At 29.7% G+C, this 13226-nt stretch overlaps 2 protein-coding genes and 1 non-coding gene across 3 annotated transcripts; 1 reads left to right on the top strand and 2 right to left on the bottom strand.

The window, feature by feature from the left end:
* Positions 1–1046: 1046 nt before the first annotated feature.
* On the bottom strand, positions 1047–3818 carry LOC100782248 (probable serine/threonine-protein kinase PBL19). The gene is made up of 4 exons (XM_003539075.5): positions 3220–3818; positions 2415–2675; positions 1856–1978; positions 1047–1602 (listed from the first exon to the last, which is right to left on the bottom strand). Exons 1-4 carry the CDS (start codon positions 3562–3564, stop codon positions 1231–1233), a joined length of 1101 nt encoding a protein of 366 aa, XP_003539123.1. The 5' UTR covers positions 3565–3818; the 3' UTR covers positions 1047–1230.
* Positions 3819–8464: 4646 nt separating this feature from the next.
* Positions 8465–8537, bottom strand: TRNAE-CUC (transfer RNA glutamic acid (anticodon CUC)). Its single transcript has one exon. It is a non-coding gene; the product is annotated as a tRNA-Glu (tRNA).
* Positions 8538–8641: 104 nt separating this feature from the next.
* Positions 8642–10154, top strand: LOC100499850 (uncharacterized). The gene is made up of 5 exons (NM_001249960.2): positions 8642–8689; positions 8932–8971; positions 9546–9634; positions 9764–9846; positions 9944–10154. The coding sequence occupies exons 1-5, from the start codon at positions 8687–8689 to the stop codon at positions 10005–10007; spliced, it is 279 nt and encodes a 92-aa protein (NP_001236889.1). The 5' UTR covers positions 8642–8686; the 3' UTR covers positions 10008–10154.
* The last annotated feature ends 3072 nt before the right edge of the window (positions 10155–13226 follow it).

The raw sequence follows: 13226 nt of genomic DNA, 5'->3' as shown, positions 1-13226 counted from the left end.
TCAAGCGAAAAGAACAAAATTGGAGAGTACACAGTTATGAATATATTCTATAAGAGATTTTAACTCCAAGCTCATACTTTTAAACATGCTACAAGGTTCCTATGAACTTCCGGATAGATTTGTAGATACAGTTAGACCCATTGCACTTCCACTAATATTGATTATTTTTGTAAAAATAAAAGCCAATATTCAATTCTATTTTGAGAAATTTCTCCTTAAGCATGAATAAGAGGGGAAAAAAATAAACTGAGTTTACTCTATAAGTTAAAATAATCTTACCCTTTACTTTTCAATTTTGAGAAGCCAAACCTAGTTTATTCTTATATGATCTTCTAGTGTTACCTTTATTATATAAAATTAGTCTAAATTATAGAACTTATATATAATTTTGATGAATTTGTTTCAAAAAAAATAAAAGAGTGTATTTGAAAGTGATTAATATAGAAAACATAATTCAAGAGGTTGAATGCACTAAAAGGTTATTTCAAATTAAAAAAAAATCAGTTCGAGCGGTTATATAGAAGTTATACGAAGATATTTAATAACATTAGATCAATATATTTAGGAATGTCTTTATACACATGTCGAAATCATATAATTTGATTGTCAGTAGAAGTTTATCTTTATACACATGTCGAAATCATATAATTTGATTGTCAGTAGAAGTTTATAAATATTATAAAAGTAATCTTTGAATCGAGAACACCGACAATGTCTACCATCCAAATTGACTAAAGATTTACTATCGAAATCAAAATTATTATAAAAGTAATCTTTAAATTAAAAATACTATTATTGAGTTGCCTTACAAATAATCTTATAAAATACTATTTATTGTAATAAAAATGGATGTTTTTAATGAAATTATTATTATTATATGTATTAAGTATTAAACAATTATCTGATAATTTAAAAATTATAAACTTGTTTGTTTAATTAAAAAGAACTCACAATTGAGAATAAATCTTATGTCTCATCTTTAAATATTTATTTTTTAATAGAATCATTTAGTGAAATTTTCCTTTGCTGATCTAAAAATATATTTCTTTCATGGATAAGTGTAAATTTTACCATTAACAAGGTACTTATAGAAAAGTTTCTACAAACAAAACGTAGACTGAAGACCGTACAGGGGACTTGGCTTTGTGGTGATGAATCAAACTAATTACAAAAATCATTCTCAAGCTGCATCTATTTACCACTTGGGACCGATTTAGAAGTCATATTGCGCTAAGCGTTTTTGGTTTCTGAATCCTGCAATGCTTGCTTCAAGCTTTCCACTATCTGACTCATGGATGGTCTATCTTCAGGATTCTTCTTCAAGCAGCTATCTGCCAACTTGGCTACTTTCCGAGCTGCACCAAGAGAATATTGGTTCTTGAGACGAGGGTCAATGATGGTGCTGAATCTGCTACTGTTAGCAGGGTAGTTTTTAACCCACTCTATAAGCTTTTTTTCCCCTATTGGACGGTTTCTATTCAAAGCACGCCTTCCTGTGAGAATCTCATAAAGTACCACACCGAAACTCCATATGTCACTCTGAATTTTGAGATGACCTGTTTCGACATACTCTGGAGCAGCATATCCTTGTGTCCCTACTACCTGATGAGGAAGTAGTTGGTGTAATATATACACATTATTAGAATGCTTATACTTATTTCTTTCAAGAATGATGAGTGTGATTGTAGATAATTAATAGATAAATAAATGCTTGCTTAAATTACGGCTTTAGGGATTGGTCATGCATCAAACAAAGGGACCAAATGTAGTAATTGGAATGGTGACGAATAATAGCATATGTGAAAAGTCATATAATTGAATAGTAGTGAAAATTTATTATAGGACTTCAACTTACCGCAGTAGATACATGGGTCTGATCACCCGTTGGGCCCTCCCTAGCAAGACCGAAATCTGAAAGCTTGGGATGGAATTTCTTGTCCAATAACACATTTGAAGATTTGAAATCTCTGTAGATCACCTTCCAATAAAAAAAAAATTAAAACAAGAGAAGATTATAAACTAAAACCAGATAACTGAATATCTAATTTGCATTAAGAATATTCAGCATCATGTAAATCATTATTATATGATTTGGGTTTCCATTTTATTCTTCCCATCAGGGAAGTTGGGTTAGCTGTAGCATTATATTATATTAGAAGGTCAACATTATATTAGTTCTGCAAAAGACATGATCCTAGACGAAAAGCTTACATCTCCTATAGTATGTATGTTTCTTTAGTTCCATAGTTCTACTATGACACAAACAGAATGTTTTATAAACATCCAACAGGTATGATCCAAAAAGATTAAACTTAATATCAATCTGTTGTTTTTAAGTACTAGTGCCACTACCTTAAAGTATACTATAATCAATTACAATTACAAATGTGAAACATTTCGCAACTACAAGGTACCTTAACCTCCAATCCGTTATGTAGATAATGTAATCCTTGAGCAGCACCGAGCATGATTTGCAATCTTGTTTTCCAAGGCAAATGAGGTAAAGAAAGACTGAAAAGATGATCTTCCAAACTCCTGTTAGACATGAACTCATACACCAACAACCGTTGGATTCCTTTTTCACTATCTACGGAGCAGTATCCCAGAAGCTTAACCAAATTCGGGTGGTTAACAACGCTGAGAAATTGAACTTCTGCAAGCCATTCTTTATGCCCCTTTACAAAAAAAAGACAAACATGAGAAATCAGGTATATTTGTAAAGTACAAGTGTTGGCATAATTCAGAGACAGCATAACATAATTGGAAGGCATTATACAGTTCCTAACAGCCATGAAATAAACTTTTTTCACGAGTTATAATTAGCTTATAGTGTTACACGTAATTTATACAAGTTTCTCATTTTGCGTTTCCAGAAGCTGAATTTAACTTGTAGGAAGAAAAAAATCATGTTATCCTTCCAACTATTCTAATCTAAACAAAATGAAGGGTCCGAGAATCACTGGAGCAAGAAATAGTTATGAAATCCACAAATTACTGGGGACTGAGAATGAGAAAACTACTTTATGGATAGCACTGGAATAACTGAATGGAACATTTAGACCAATACATGCGGCAACAAGAAGATCTAACAAACTGTAACAAACTTTTGTAATTCTAACAGAAATAACAATCCTTGAGTTATATGTGCAATACTAACAAAGCAAAAATAAAGAGGAGAAAGCTAGTGAAACAGGGTGGGAGTATATATATTATATATACCTGTAAGCCACGCGTGTTAAGTTTTTTAATTGCGACGACAATAGGATCAGCTCCATCTTCAGGGTGAGGTTTAATTGTTCCCCTATACACTTTCCCGAATCCCCCTTCTCCAATCTTGAGCATCCTATTGAAGCCATGTGTTGCATCTACCAGCTCTTGCAAAGTGAAGATTCTGAAATTGTGTTCGTTCTCTTTGTACAATTCTTTTATGCTCCTTGGCGATGGTAGCGGCGAGCTGGTGGAGGACTTGCTTGCTCCATTATTCCCCACCTGATTTTTCTTCTTCCTTCGCTTTGGTAATTCTGCGTCGGATTTTGATTTGTTTTTCAAGAAGAAACAATTCATCTTCTAATCATCAACTTACAGAATTTTCTCAGTCCAGAAAGATGAAGCAATTATGTTCCAAAATGAAGTAATGAATGAAGCGGAGAAAATGAAGAACGTGGAAAGAAACGGAAATCCCGAATTTTAATGAGGGTTTGTTCCGTGAAGTGAAGGAAATTGAACGATGAGAAGAACAAGACTTCAAAAGAAAAAAAGTCGCGTGGGAACCCGCGTCTATACGGAGGATTAACGGCTAAAAAGTTAACCTTTTTGGTTCAGGCTTGAGGGATGATGGAAATTTAATTCTCAAAATTTGTATATATTAAAAATGTATTTTAGGATAAAATAATTTTTTAAATAGATTCTAAAATCGTGAGAGATTAGTTTACTATAAATAATTAAGAAAAAATTATTTTAGCTTAATTAATAATCTTGAATTCAAATTTTGATTACACAGACTACTCGAAACAAAATGTTTTAAGTGAATAGTAATTGTAATTTCTACAAAAAGAAAATAAGAGATTAGTCTGTAATTAGCGTGTTAAATTTTTTTGCTAAAGAGTAATTAGAATGATGAAGACAGAAGTGAGACCCATGAAGATGAAGTCGGTCCGCATATACTTTAATAATAATAATAATATAAGCTAAGCGTTGAATGCCTAAAAAAGACTTTCAAACTTGGAAGATAGTAAGATACTTTGGCGTCTACAACCAAAAATCATAATAGTTTGTTTATGAGATAAACTGGAGTTGCTTTACTTTGATCGTCAAATAAAAATTCGTTTTTTTTTCTTAATCACGGTGTTGCAGTTTCAAACATGTTGTTCCTCATTAATCATTACCCTTCAACGTGTGACATTGCCTTTCTAAAGTGATGAAGCCATGTTGGTCTGACTGTACTTCATCATGTTATATAGTGGGAAACCAACGGGAAATTATCCTGTCGAACCAATCCAATGAATTAAGAATGAAATTTGGTGGAGAATCAATTTAAATACAATTAAGAAAATCACGGGCATGCACTAAATATCATTTTTAAAGATGTGCAATATTCTTCCATATGTGTGACCATGCCGTGATGTAGATGTGCAATTGATGTGTTTGTAAGCATCGATCATCATGTTCAGACTATAAAATATGTTGCTCAAGAGCAACAACTATGGACATTTACATTCACTTTTCGTTTATTTAATAGATAATTCTTTATCCATCTTAACCTATTCTGTTAACTAATCATACTACTAAAATTGGCAGTTTTATTGATAATTATTTATTATTCATAACAATAACAAATACGAAAATATTTTGGTTGAAAATTGTTCACTTGGAAAAATATTAGAAAGAGATAGTAGAGAATAAAGTGTCTTAAGCTCAAGTCTCTCTCATCTCAGTGTCTTCTCCTAATTTTACCTAACCCTGAATCTGAGAAAAATTCATACAACCCTCATCTATTTATACATGATGTCTCTCCAACACATGGTACAAGTGTGTTGTAATGTGTCTTTGATGTCGTCTAGAATTGCCTTCATGCCTCAACATCATCAGGTTCATTTGGTAGTACACTCCCATGATACACAAGGTATGAAACTCGCCTCATAGAGTTAGTAGGGTGACCTGTGCGAGGGATAAGCTTACTCTTGGTTAGCTATTGAGTCTTAGACCTTAAGTGTGAGTTGGTTCTCTCACGAGTAAGTTGGTCGAATGGTTTTCAGTCCACCAACCATTGAGCCTATTGGTAAAAATGCTTAATTGAAGGTGCCTTTTGTGATGGAGACAATAGTACAATCCAAAAATCAATATTAAAAATTTATTAAAATTAATAGAAATGATGGATCGAAAGAATATAACTCAACCTAAGATAAAATTGTTTGGTAGGTTGAAGTACTTTTATTCTTTTTCAATAAATCATGAAGATTTACCTGTGTTTAGGACTTTGAAATCATTTTTATCCAATGGGGATAAAGTTTGGTTTTGACTTCAAAATTGATACTATTTAAAATATTAGCAAACTACTTAAACACAAATTAATGGTATGTTTAAAGTCTCAACCCTTTCCAAGTGCATGGGTTTGCAGCTTTGCAAAAGATGTTTAGTCATAAATATGATAAACTCTTTTAAGGTATAAAATTTAATCAATTCAAGTCAAATAAAACTATTTTAATACTTTTTGTTTTCATTAAAAAGAATCAAACCCGAAATTCCATACTTTGAATAGTCTTTTTTCATCATTTAGACTAGCTAATAGGGGCTAATTATCTTTTATTCCTTTCTTGTACTTCACTTTAACATACATGCTCGATTCATAAATGTAGTTTAATAAAATTAAATAACAAAGACTTTCACTTTAACCTCAGCAGCAGGGATTTGAATATAACATTTTTTAAGTTTATTCTTTTGTCATTGTTTAATTTTTAATCTTTTTACTTTCATTGTGAAAAGGCTAAATTATAACTTTAGAACCTTTTAATTTATGATTCAAATTTTGGTTTCTTTCTTTTTTATTCTAATTTTTTTAAAAAAATCCACAATTTTAATTAAATTCTCAATTTTGTATAATTTATTTATTTTATTTTTTACAATTTTTAATTAACATTGAGGATTGAAAATCAAAATTTGACAATTAAAAACTAATTTAATTAATTAAAACGTAAAAAATCAACATTTAACGATTTTTGGTTTCTTATTTTAAAAACTTTACAATTTTGATTTAATTCTTAATTTAGCATAAATTTAATTTAATTTTTATTTAAAATTAAGGATTGGAAATTACAATTTTTTTTTAAAAAAATAAAAAATAAAATCAATAGTATATTATGAATTTTTTTTTATTAACAAATGTTATTGATTAGTTTTATAAAAATGTTAGTGAGAGAGATTTAAATCTACAACGTTTCCCTTTTCCTCTCATTTTCTCCCTTCAACTAACAACCAACAAGTTAACCTTTTAACTTCAATTGCATGTTAGTCCTTTATACGAATTGCAATTTAACCTTCTTTCTTTTATTTCATTACCGTTTAAAAACAAAATGAAAGATGAAATTCTTTATATATTTAAAAGGACGTTAATAGATTTCTTCTTAAAGATTAAGGTAACTATTGATGAATATGAGTTTAAAAAAATTAGGATGTTTTTAGGAATGAATGAGTCAAATAAGTAGCGCTGGAATTAACTTTTTGAAATGCATTTTTTTTTAAGAAAACTTTTTAAATGCATATTGTGTTATGTTCATTACTTTTTAAAAGTAATATATATATATATATATATATATATATATATATATATATATATATATATATATATATATTAACTTTTATGATTCTTTATTAAACTAAATTATAATTTTAGTTTCTTATATTTAAATCAAGTCTTTCTATTTTAAAAAATAAATAATTTTGATCTTTCGGTTAATTGACCGTTAGTTGTCATATAAAGATGTGAAACTTATATATAGGCTGTTACACTATGCTTATGTGAAAAAAAAATATTTTAATAAGAATTGAATTCATAATCATTTATTAAAAAAATAATAAATTATTAAGACATTGTTTTATTTAGTTAACTATATTAATACTATTTTCTATGTACCATTAATCAAGAATTATTTTTTTTAAATTATCCAAATTCATAAATTAAAAAATATTTAATAGATAAATATTTTTTATTTTATGTAAGTAATTAGAATAAAAATAATATGTATATTAAATTTAATTTACAAAAAAAATTATGTAAATAATTTTCATACCGGTAAAATAAAAATAAAATTATATAAACTATTCAAAATAAAAACGTATAAAATGATAAAATAAAATTAAAAAGAATTATACATTAAATATTTTTTAATTATAAATTTTGATAATTTTAAAAAATAATTCTTATGTAATGATACATAAAAAATAAGATTAATATAATAAATTAATGATCAACTGACGAAAAAATCAAAATTATTTATTTTAAAAAATAAAAAAATTAAATATTTTATTTATAAATAGGAGAACGAAAATTATAAATTTGAAATTATAAAAGAAATAAAATTATAATTTAACTTTTTCTTGATCAAGTTTGAAATATTAATTTACAAAATAATATTTTATCTTTTATATTTAACCATTTAAAGAGAAGTGGTTAACTTGTCTCTCCTTTTATATACTAGAAATGGCTAAACCCAACATAAAAGATAAAACTACAAAATCAGTCTGGTAAAATAGAAATTCCACATGCATCCTAAAGTCAACAGAACACCAAGATTGACCAAATGATAAACTGCTCTCTATTAGCTTTCCCCGTAGATATGAAGTAGAGAAATTTGCTACCCTTAATAGACCGTATGAGGGAAAATCAATAATGGGAGAAAAAGGAAAGAATGAAAAAATTACAAAAAAGTTATTTTTTATTGGTAATATTCACAAATAGCCAAATACGAGAGGAGACAAATTAATAGTATTTAATCTTTTTGCCAAGTGACAAAATCCAATCCTACACTATTTTTCTTCCATGTTATATATGATCAATTTCTTGAATATATATGATTTTAATTAAAAATTCAATTAAATACATGAAACATTTACTAATTACAAACATATTTTTTCTGGTGAATTTAAGCTTAATATACTGATTATTGGTAATTATATATGATAAATTCTCTATTAGAAATGGCTAATATAATATTAAATTTTTTGGGTTTAATACTCTAAGAGGAAGAATCAACTTACAATATTAACTATTCAGCGAAAAAAAAAAACTTACAAGACTATTATTTTCAAATTTTAAAGCATAATAATATTTTTAATACTTTTTTTCAATTTTTCTATGATACCCCGTTTTTTCTTTTTTGCCGAATGTTCTCAATGGCACTCACACTACTAACATCTATAATCTAATAAAGAAGATTTTTGGCGAAAAAAAGAAAGAGAGAAAAAAGAGTTCCGTTGCCGGGACTTGAACCCGGGTCTCTCGGGTGAGAGCCGAGTATCCTAACCAACTAGACTACAACGGATTTGATGCTTACTTCAGACAATACTTAAAATTTAATGTCAGTATAATCCCAAAGAACAAAAAAGGAGGGATTGCTTATTAGGGTTTGTGTGAAATTGTTGATTCCCTTCTCTCTTGTCCTATTATCAGCACGCCTTCGATCCAGAAACCATGGTATGTATACTTGTCTCTTCCCATTCCATTCCATTTTGTTTTCTTAGATGTCTGCTACCACCTTCTCAAGCTTCCACTTCACAAGTAATTCGTTCGTGTAAATTATATTTTCATCTGATCCTACTAAGATAAACCTCCATTCTGTATCAGTTTTTATTTTTTTTTTATGCTATCACGTAGATAAACGTACCTTTTACTTTTCTCTGTTTTTATTCACCTCCGCTACCCTTCATTCGGTGCAGACTAAGAGAACGAAGAAAGCAGGCATTGTCGGAAAATATGGTAAGTTTTGTAATCACATTATGTTCTAAATTCCATATAATATGTCAGTTAAAGCTTCGAGTTAAGTTATATATAAATATGCTGCGGTTTGGTTTGAGGGAGTTGTTATTGATTATGCAATTTGTTAAAAGATTTGAATGTTTACTGGGCACCAGGTTGTTAAAATACTTGCTACTTGCTATTTGGACTGCATTTTGCATATGTGATGGTAGGATTGTTGTGGGCTTTTCAGATTAAGGTGTCTGTCCGCAGTTACTTTTTCATCAAGTTAATAGTTATAATTTCCACATTCCAAACATGGTTTCTTACTTCCCAACGGAGTTCCAAACACACTATGAACCAGTTTCTCTCTCCTTCTCCTTTTACTTTTTTGTTTGTGATTCCAATATAAAACTATCTGAACAATATAATGGTAATTTTATTCTATTCTATTTCAACTAGTTTTATCTCATCTCACCCACAATAGGTGTAAGGAATTTGGATTTAAGTATGGCTCATTGTATATGCATTTTGAGAAGACACTAGTTTTGTTGGATTAAATTTACAAGCAGCTATTTCATCGTGTTTATGTTAGGTACCCGATATGGTGCTAGTCTGCGGAAGCAGATTAAGAAGATGGAAGTTAGTCAGCATAGCAAATTCTTTTGTGAATTCTGTGGAAAGGTACATCTTCCATGTTCTGTGAATGTTGAATTCACCTTGTTTTTTTTTTTTTAGTAGATTGAATCGAACTTAGATTTCCATTATTTTATTTTCTGAAGATTTGAATCCTAATGAACTTATTTGTTGCAGTATGCTGTGAAGAGGAAGGCTGTGGGAATATGGGGATGCAAGGATTGCGGTAAAGTAAAAGCTGGCGGTGCCTACACTTTGAAGTAATGCCCTTTCTGCTTCCTTTCCACTCATAAATTTTGATATTTTTTGTTTCCCTTGAGATAAACTAGCTGACTTTTCTCTTCACTATTTTGACAGTACTGCGAGTGCTGTCACTGTGCGCAGCACCATCCGGAGGTTGAGGGAACAAACTGAGGGTTGAGCTTTTTGGTTGATGTTAGATTTTGAGCAAATTAACTTAAGAAATGATTCGTTTTTGTTTAGGAGGCTGTATTGTAAAAACTTACAATGCAATGTGAACTGCTTTCTGTTCTTGTTGGATAATATCAGAGTACTTTAGTTTAATGGCTTGGAACTGTTTTCTGTTTTTATGGGAAAATTCAGCAATGTCCGTGATTGTTTTATAATTCGAAGCTTTGATTTTGAAAAAATAATTTTGATCTGTTGAATGGACTTAAATTGTTTAAATTAATTTCAATCACAAATTTTGTATTAAAATGAGAGAAATTAATTCTCAAGATAAAACAAGTGGGTCTTACATCGTTTTCTTTTGCACAGGTTTGCGAGGCATTATGCTTTCAAAGCCGAAGTTTAACCTAAATTCGTTTTTTTTATTCCAGTGTTAAATCCCTAAGGATAAATCCCTTATATGATTGTAGTTGGATACCAATCAATAACGTTTTATAATTTCATTGTTACTAGCCAACAATTTGGGCATTTAAAATATTTTCGAATAATTGTATAATTTCATCTTGTTCATTGCCAAGTGCTAGCAGCGTTTGGTTCCGCACCCTACCTGTACAGAGTAGTTTTCCATGTACTAAGAAGAATCTACTCAAGCTTTTCATTTAATCATTTTAGAGCTTCATGTATGTTTTGTTTGGATTAAGAATGAAAGAGGGAAAAATAGAAAGAAGAGAAAAAGTGAAAAAAAAATGTGTTGTTGAATGGATAAAAATTAGACGAAATTGAGTGGAATTTAAAAGTGAGTGAAAATAAATAAATTATATGAAAAATGTTTTTAATCTTATTATGTTTTACAAAAAGAATATTCATATATCATAAAAAAAAATCATGAGCTCTTTCTACCAAAGATCATGGGTAAAGTGGAAGGAAATATAATACGGTGAGACTCCTAGATTTTGTCATATATATAGATATAGATATAAATAAAAAAGTATTTCGTAAATTTTGCAAGTACTTTAAATTTAAATAAAATTTAAAAACAAATAAATTAAAAAGGCAAAAATAAGACTCTCAATATATTTCATCTTTATTAAGTACTATGCTAAAATTTAAAGCTTAAATTTTACTAAATTTCAAAAGTAAAAAATTCTAAATAAAATATAAATTTCGATTTACAATATAGTAATATGTTACAAAGGTAGAAAAAGCTACCTGACTCAACTAGAAAGTGTATAATTCTAAATATATTATGGCTTATAGAGTAATGATTTAGATTTACAATATAGTAATATGTTATTAATCTTTTTTTACTGGAATATGTTATTAATCTTATTACTTTTTTACTAAAAGTTAAATTATCAATACAACAAACATGATTATCATTTGTATCGCGTTCCAATGCACACCAAACAAAAATGGAAGGAAAACTGAAAAAAAAGTGTTTAGTTCAATAAATTTCCAAATATAACCTAACTCCAGATGGAAAACGATTAAAATTATATTTTTAAAAAAAACACATAGTATGAAGACAACATCGACAAGCCAAAATCATATAATTGAACATGCGTAAAAAAATTGAAGTTTAAATATGATTTTATTCTCTTAAATTTATCGTAAGTTAGCTTTTAGTCTTCTAAATATGATTTTTTTCTTCTTCAAAATTTAGAATTAACTTCTTTTAATCTTTCGTCATAAACGGCGTTATACTTGTTAATGTAGCTAACTGTGTTCATGTCATCACATGCATTAAAAATAACACACTCGTAACTAAAAAAAGTTGAAATCAAATTGATGTAAAAATAAAATGAATAGGTGTAACAACACACACTTTTTTAATAATGCATCAAAAAGAGTAAATAAGTTTTCAAAAAAAAAGTTAATAGTAAAAACATAACGTAGAGAGTTAAAATGTGAGATTTGTTAGGTGAGTTGGTGGTACACACCGTGAACCATTTAAAATTACCATTAGATATACTATTAAAAATTTCATGATTGAGATTAAGGAAAGGCAACTGGCATAATCAGTAATCTAATAAGTTTAAAATTTGTAACATATACCTAATTAACCTAGTTAAATTGTAACAAAAGAAAACCTAATTTAACACCCGATTGAAACAGATGGGCATTCCTCGGGGACATTTAGAAAGTCAAGCCTTACATGATTAAATGTGCAAAATTGATAGTTTTTCATTTATTTGTTTTAACCCCTCCCTTTTTTTTTTTGCGTTATTGTTTATTTTACTCGTTTATTTGTTTCTTTCTTGTAGTCATTAATTAATTGTTTTAAATATGTTTACTTGAATTAAATCCTAGGATAGAAGATATGTTTCTTTTGTATATTTATTATTTGTTTTGCATGTAGGCCGTTTAGGATTAGCTCATTCACACATTATACTTACACTTTCACACACCTTCGAATGGGGCCCTATACCTGAACCTTGGTCTTTGTGCCCCCACCTCCAGAAATCCATGATGATGTCGTTTGCATCGATGCCGACACCACAGCCCGCAAAGTGCACCTTGGATCTCCTCATTGGGGAGAAGAAAGTCCCTCAAAGATTGAAGAAGAGAGTTCGCATCAAAGATGGTGAAGAAGGGTTCGCAGTTGTCATTGATGAAAAAGAGAGAAAAGACATGCAAAATAGGGGAAAGAGAGAAGCGTGAAAAAAGGATGGTGGTAGAGATGCGAGCGGCCACGCTGCTAGGATCGACACAAAGGAAACGAGGAAGAGAGGGGAGACAAAGACAACTGACGGTAAAAAGAAGCCCGCCGCATACGGCGGTCGAAAATCGCCGCAGCAACACGCCGCATACAAATGATGCCAAGTCATGATTTTTTTTCTCTCTTTCCCTCTATTTCTTCTCTGTTTATATTGCTGATTTTTTTTAAAGCTTCGTGGCATTAAGGGTCAAATGGGAAATCGCCGCATCAGCACTTCGCGGAAATATCTGACAACTCATTATTTTTTTTGTCTTTTTCCCACTATTTCTTCGCTATTTATATTGTTATACTGATTTTTTGTAGGTTCTTGTCAATTTTGAATCGGATGGGATCTGTTTTTTGTGTTGTTTTAGTTCTCTTCTGTTCTGGCAACTTTATTGTTGTTTTTATGGTGGTGTGAGTTGATGGGATGTAAGAGTGGTTTTCATGGTTGGGTAGGTGGATATGGCAGAGGAGGAGGAATCTAAAACGGGGTCTGGGGGAGAAGGATTAGCCTGGAAGCAGATTAATTAA

Source organism: Glycine max, chromosome 11 (assembly GCF_000004515.6).
Source record: "Glycine max cultivar Williams 82 chromosome 11, Glycine_max_v4.0, whole genome shotgun sequence".
Classification (NCBI taxonomy): domain Eukaryota; kingdom Viridiplantae; phylum Streptophyta; class Magnoliopsida; order Fabales; family Fabaceae; genus Glycine; species Glycine max.
Note: the sequence above shows the minus strand (reverse complement) of the source record. Positions and strands in the feature narration are given on the sequence as shown.

Coding starts and splice junctions, on each gene's coding strand:
- LOC100782248 (XM_003539075.5), bottom strand. CDS start 3,564: ATGAATTGTTTCTTCTTGAAAAACAAATCAAAATCCGACGCAGAATTA. Junction 2,676..3,219: donor TTAACACGCGTGGCTTACAG/GTATATATAATA, acceptor TTTTTTGTAAAG/GGGCATAAAGAATGGCTTGC. Junction 1,603..1,855: donor AGACCCATGTATCTACTGCG/GTAAGTTGAAGT, acceptor CTTCCTCATCAG/GTAGTAGGGACACAAGGATA.
- LOC100499850 (NM_001249960.2), top strand. Junction 9,635..9,763: donor TTTGTGAATTCTGTGGAAAG/GTACATCTTCCA, acceptor TATTTGTTGCAG/TATGCTGTGAAGAGGAAGGC. Junction 9,847..9,943: donor GGCGGTGCCTACACTTTGAA/GTAATGCCCTTT, acceptor CTATTTTGACAG/TACTGCGAGTGCTGTCACTG.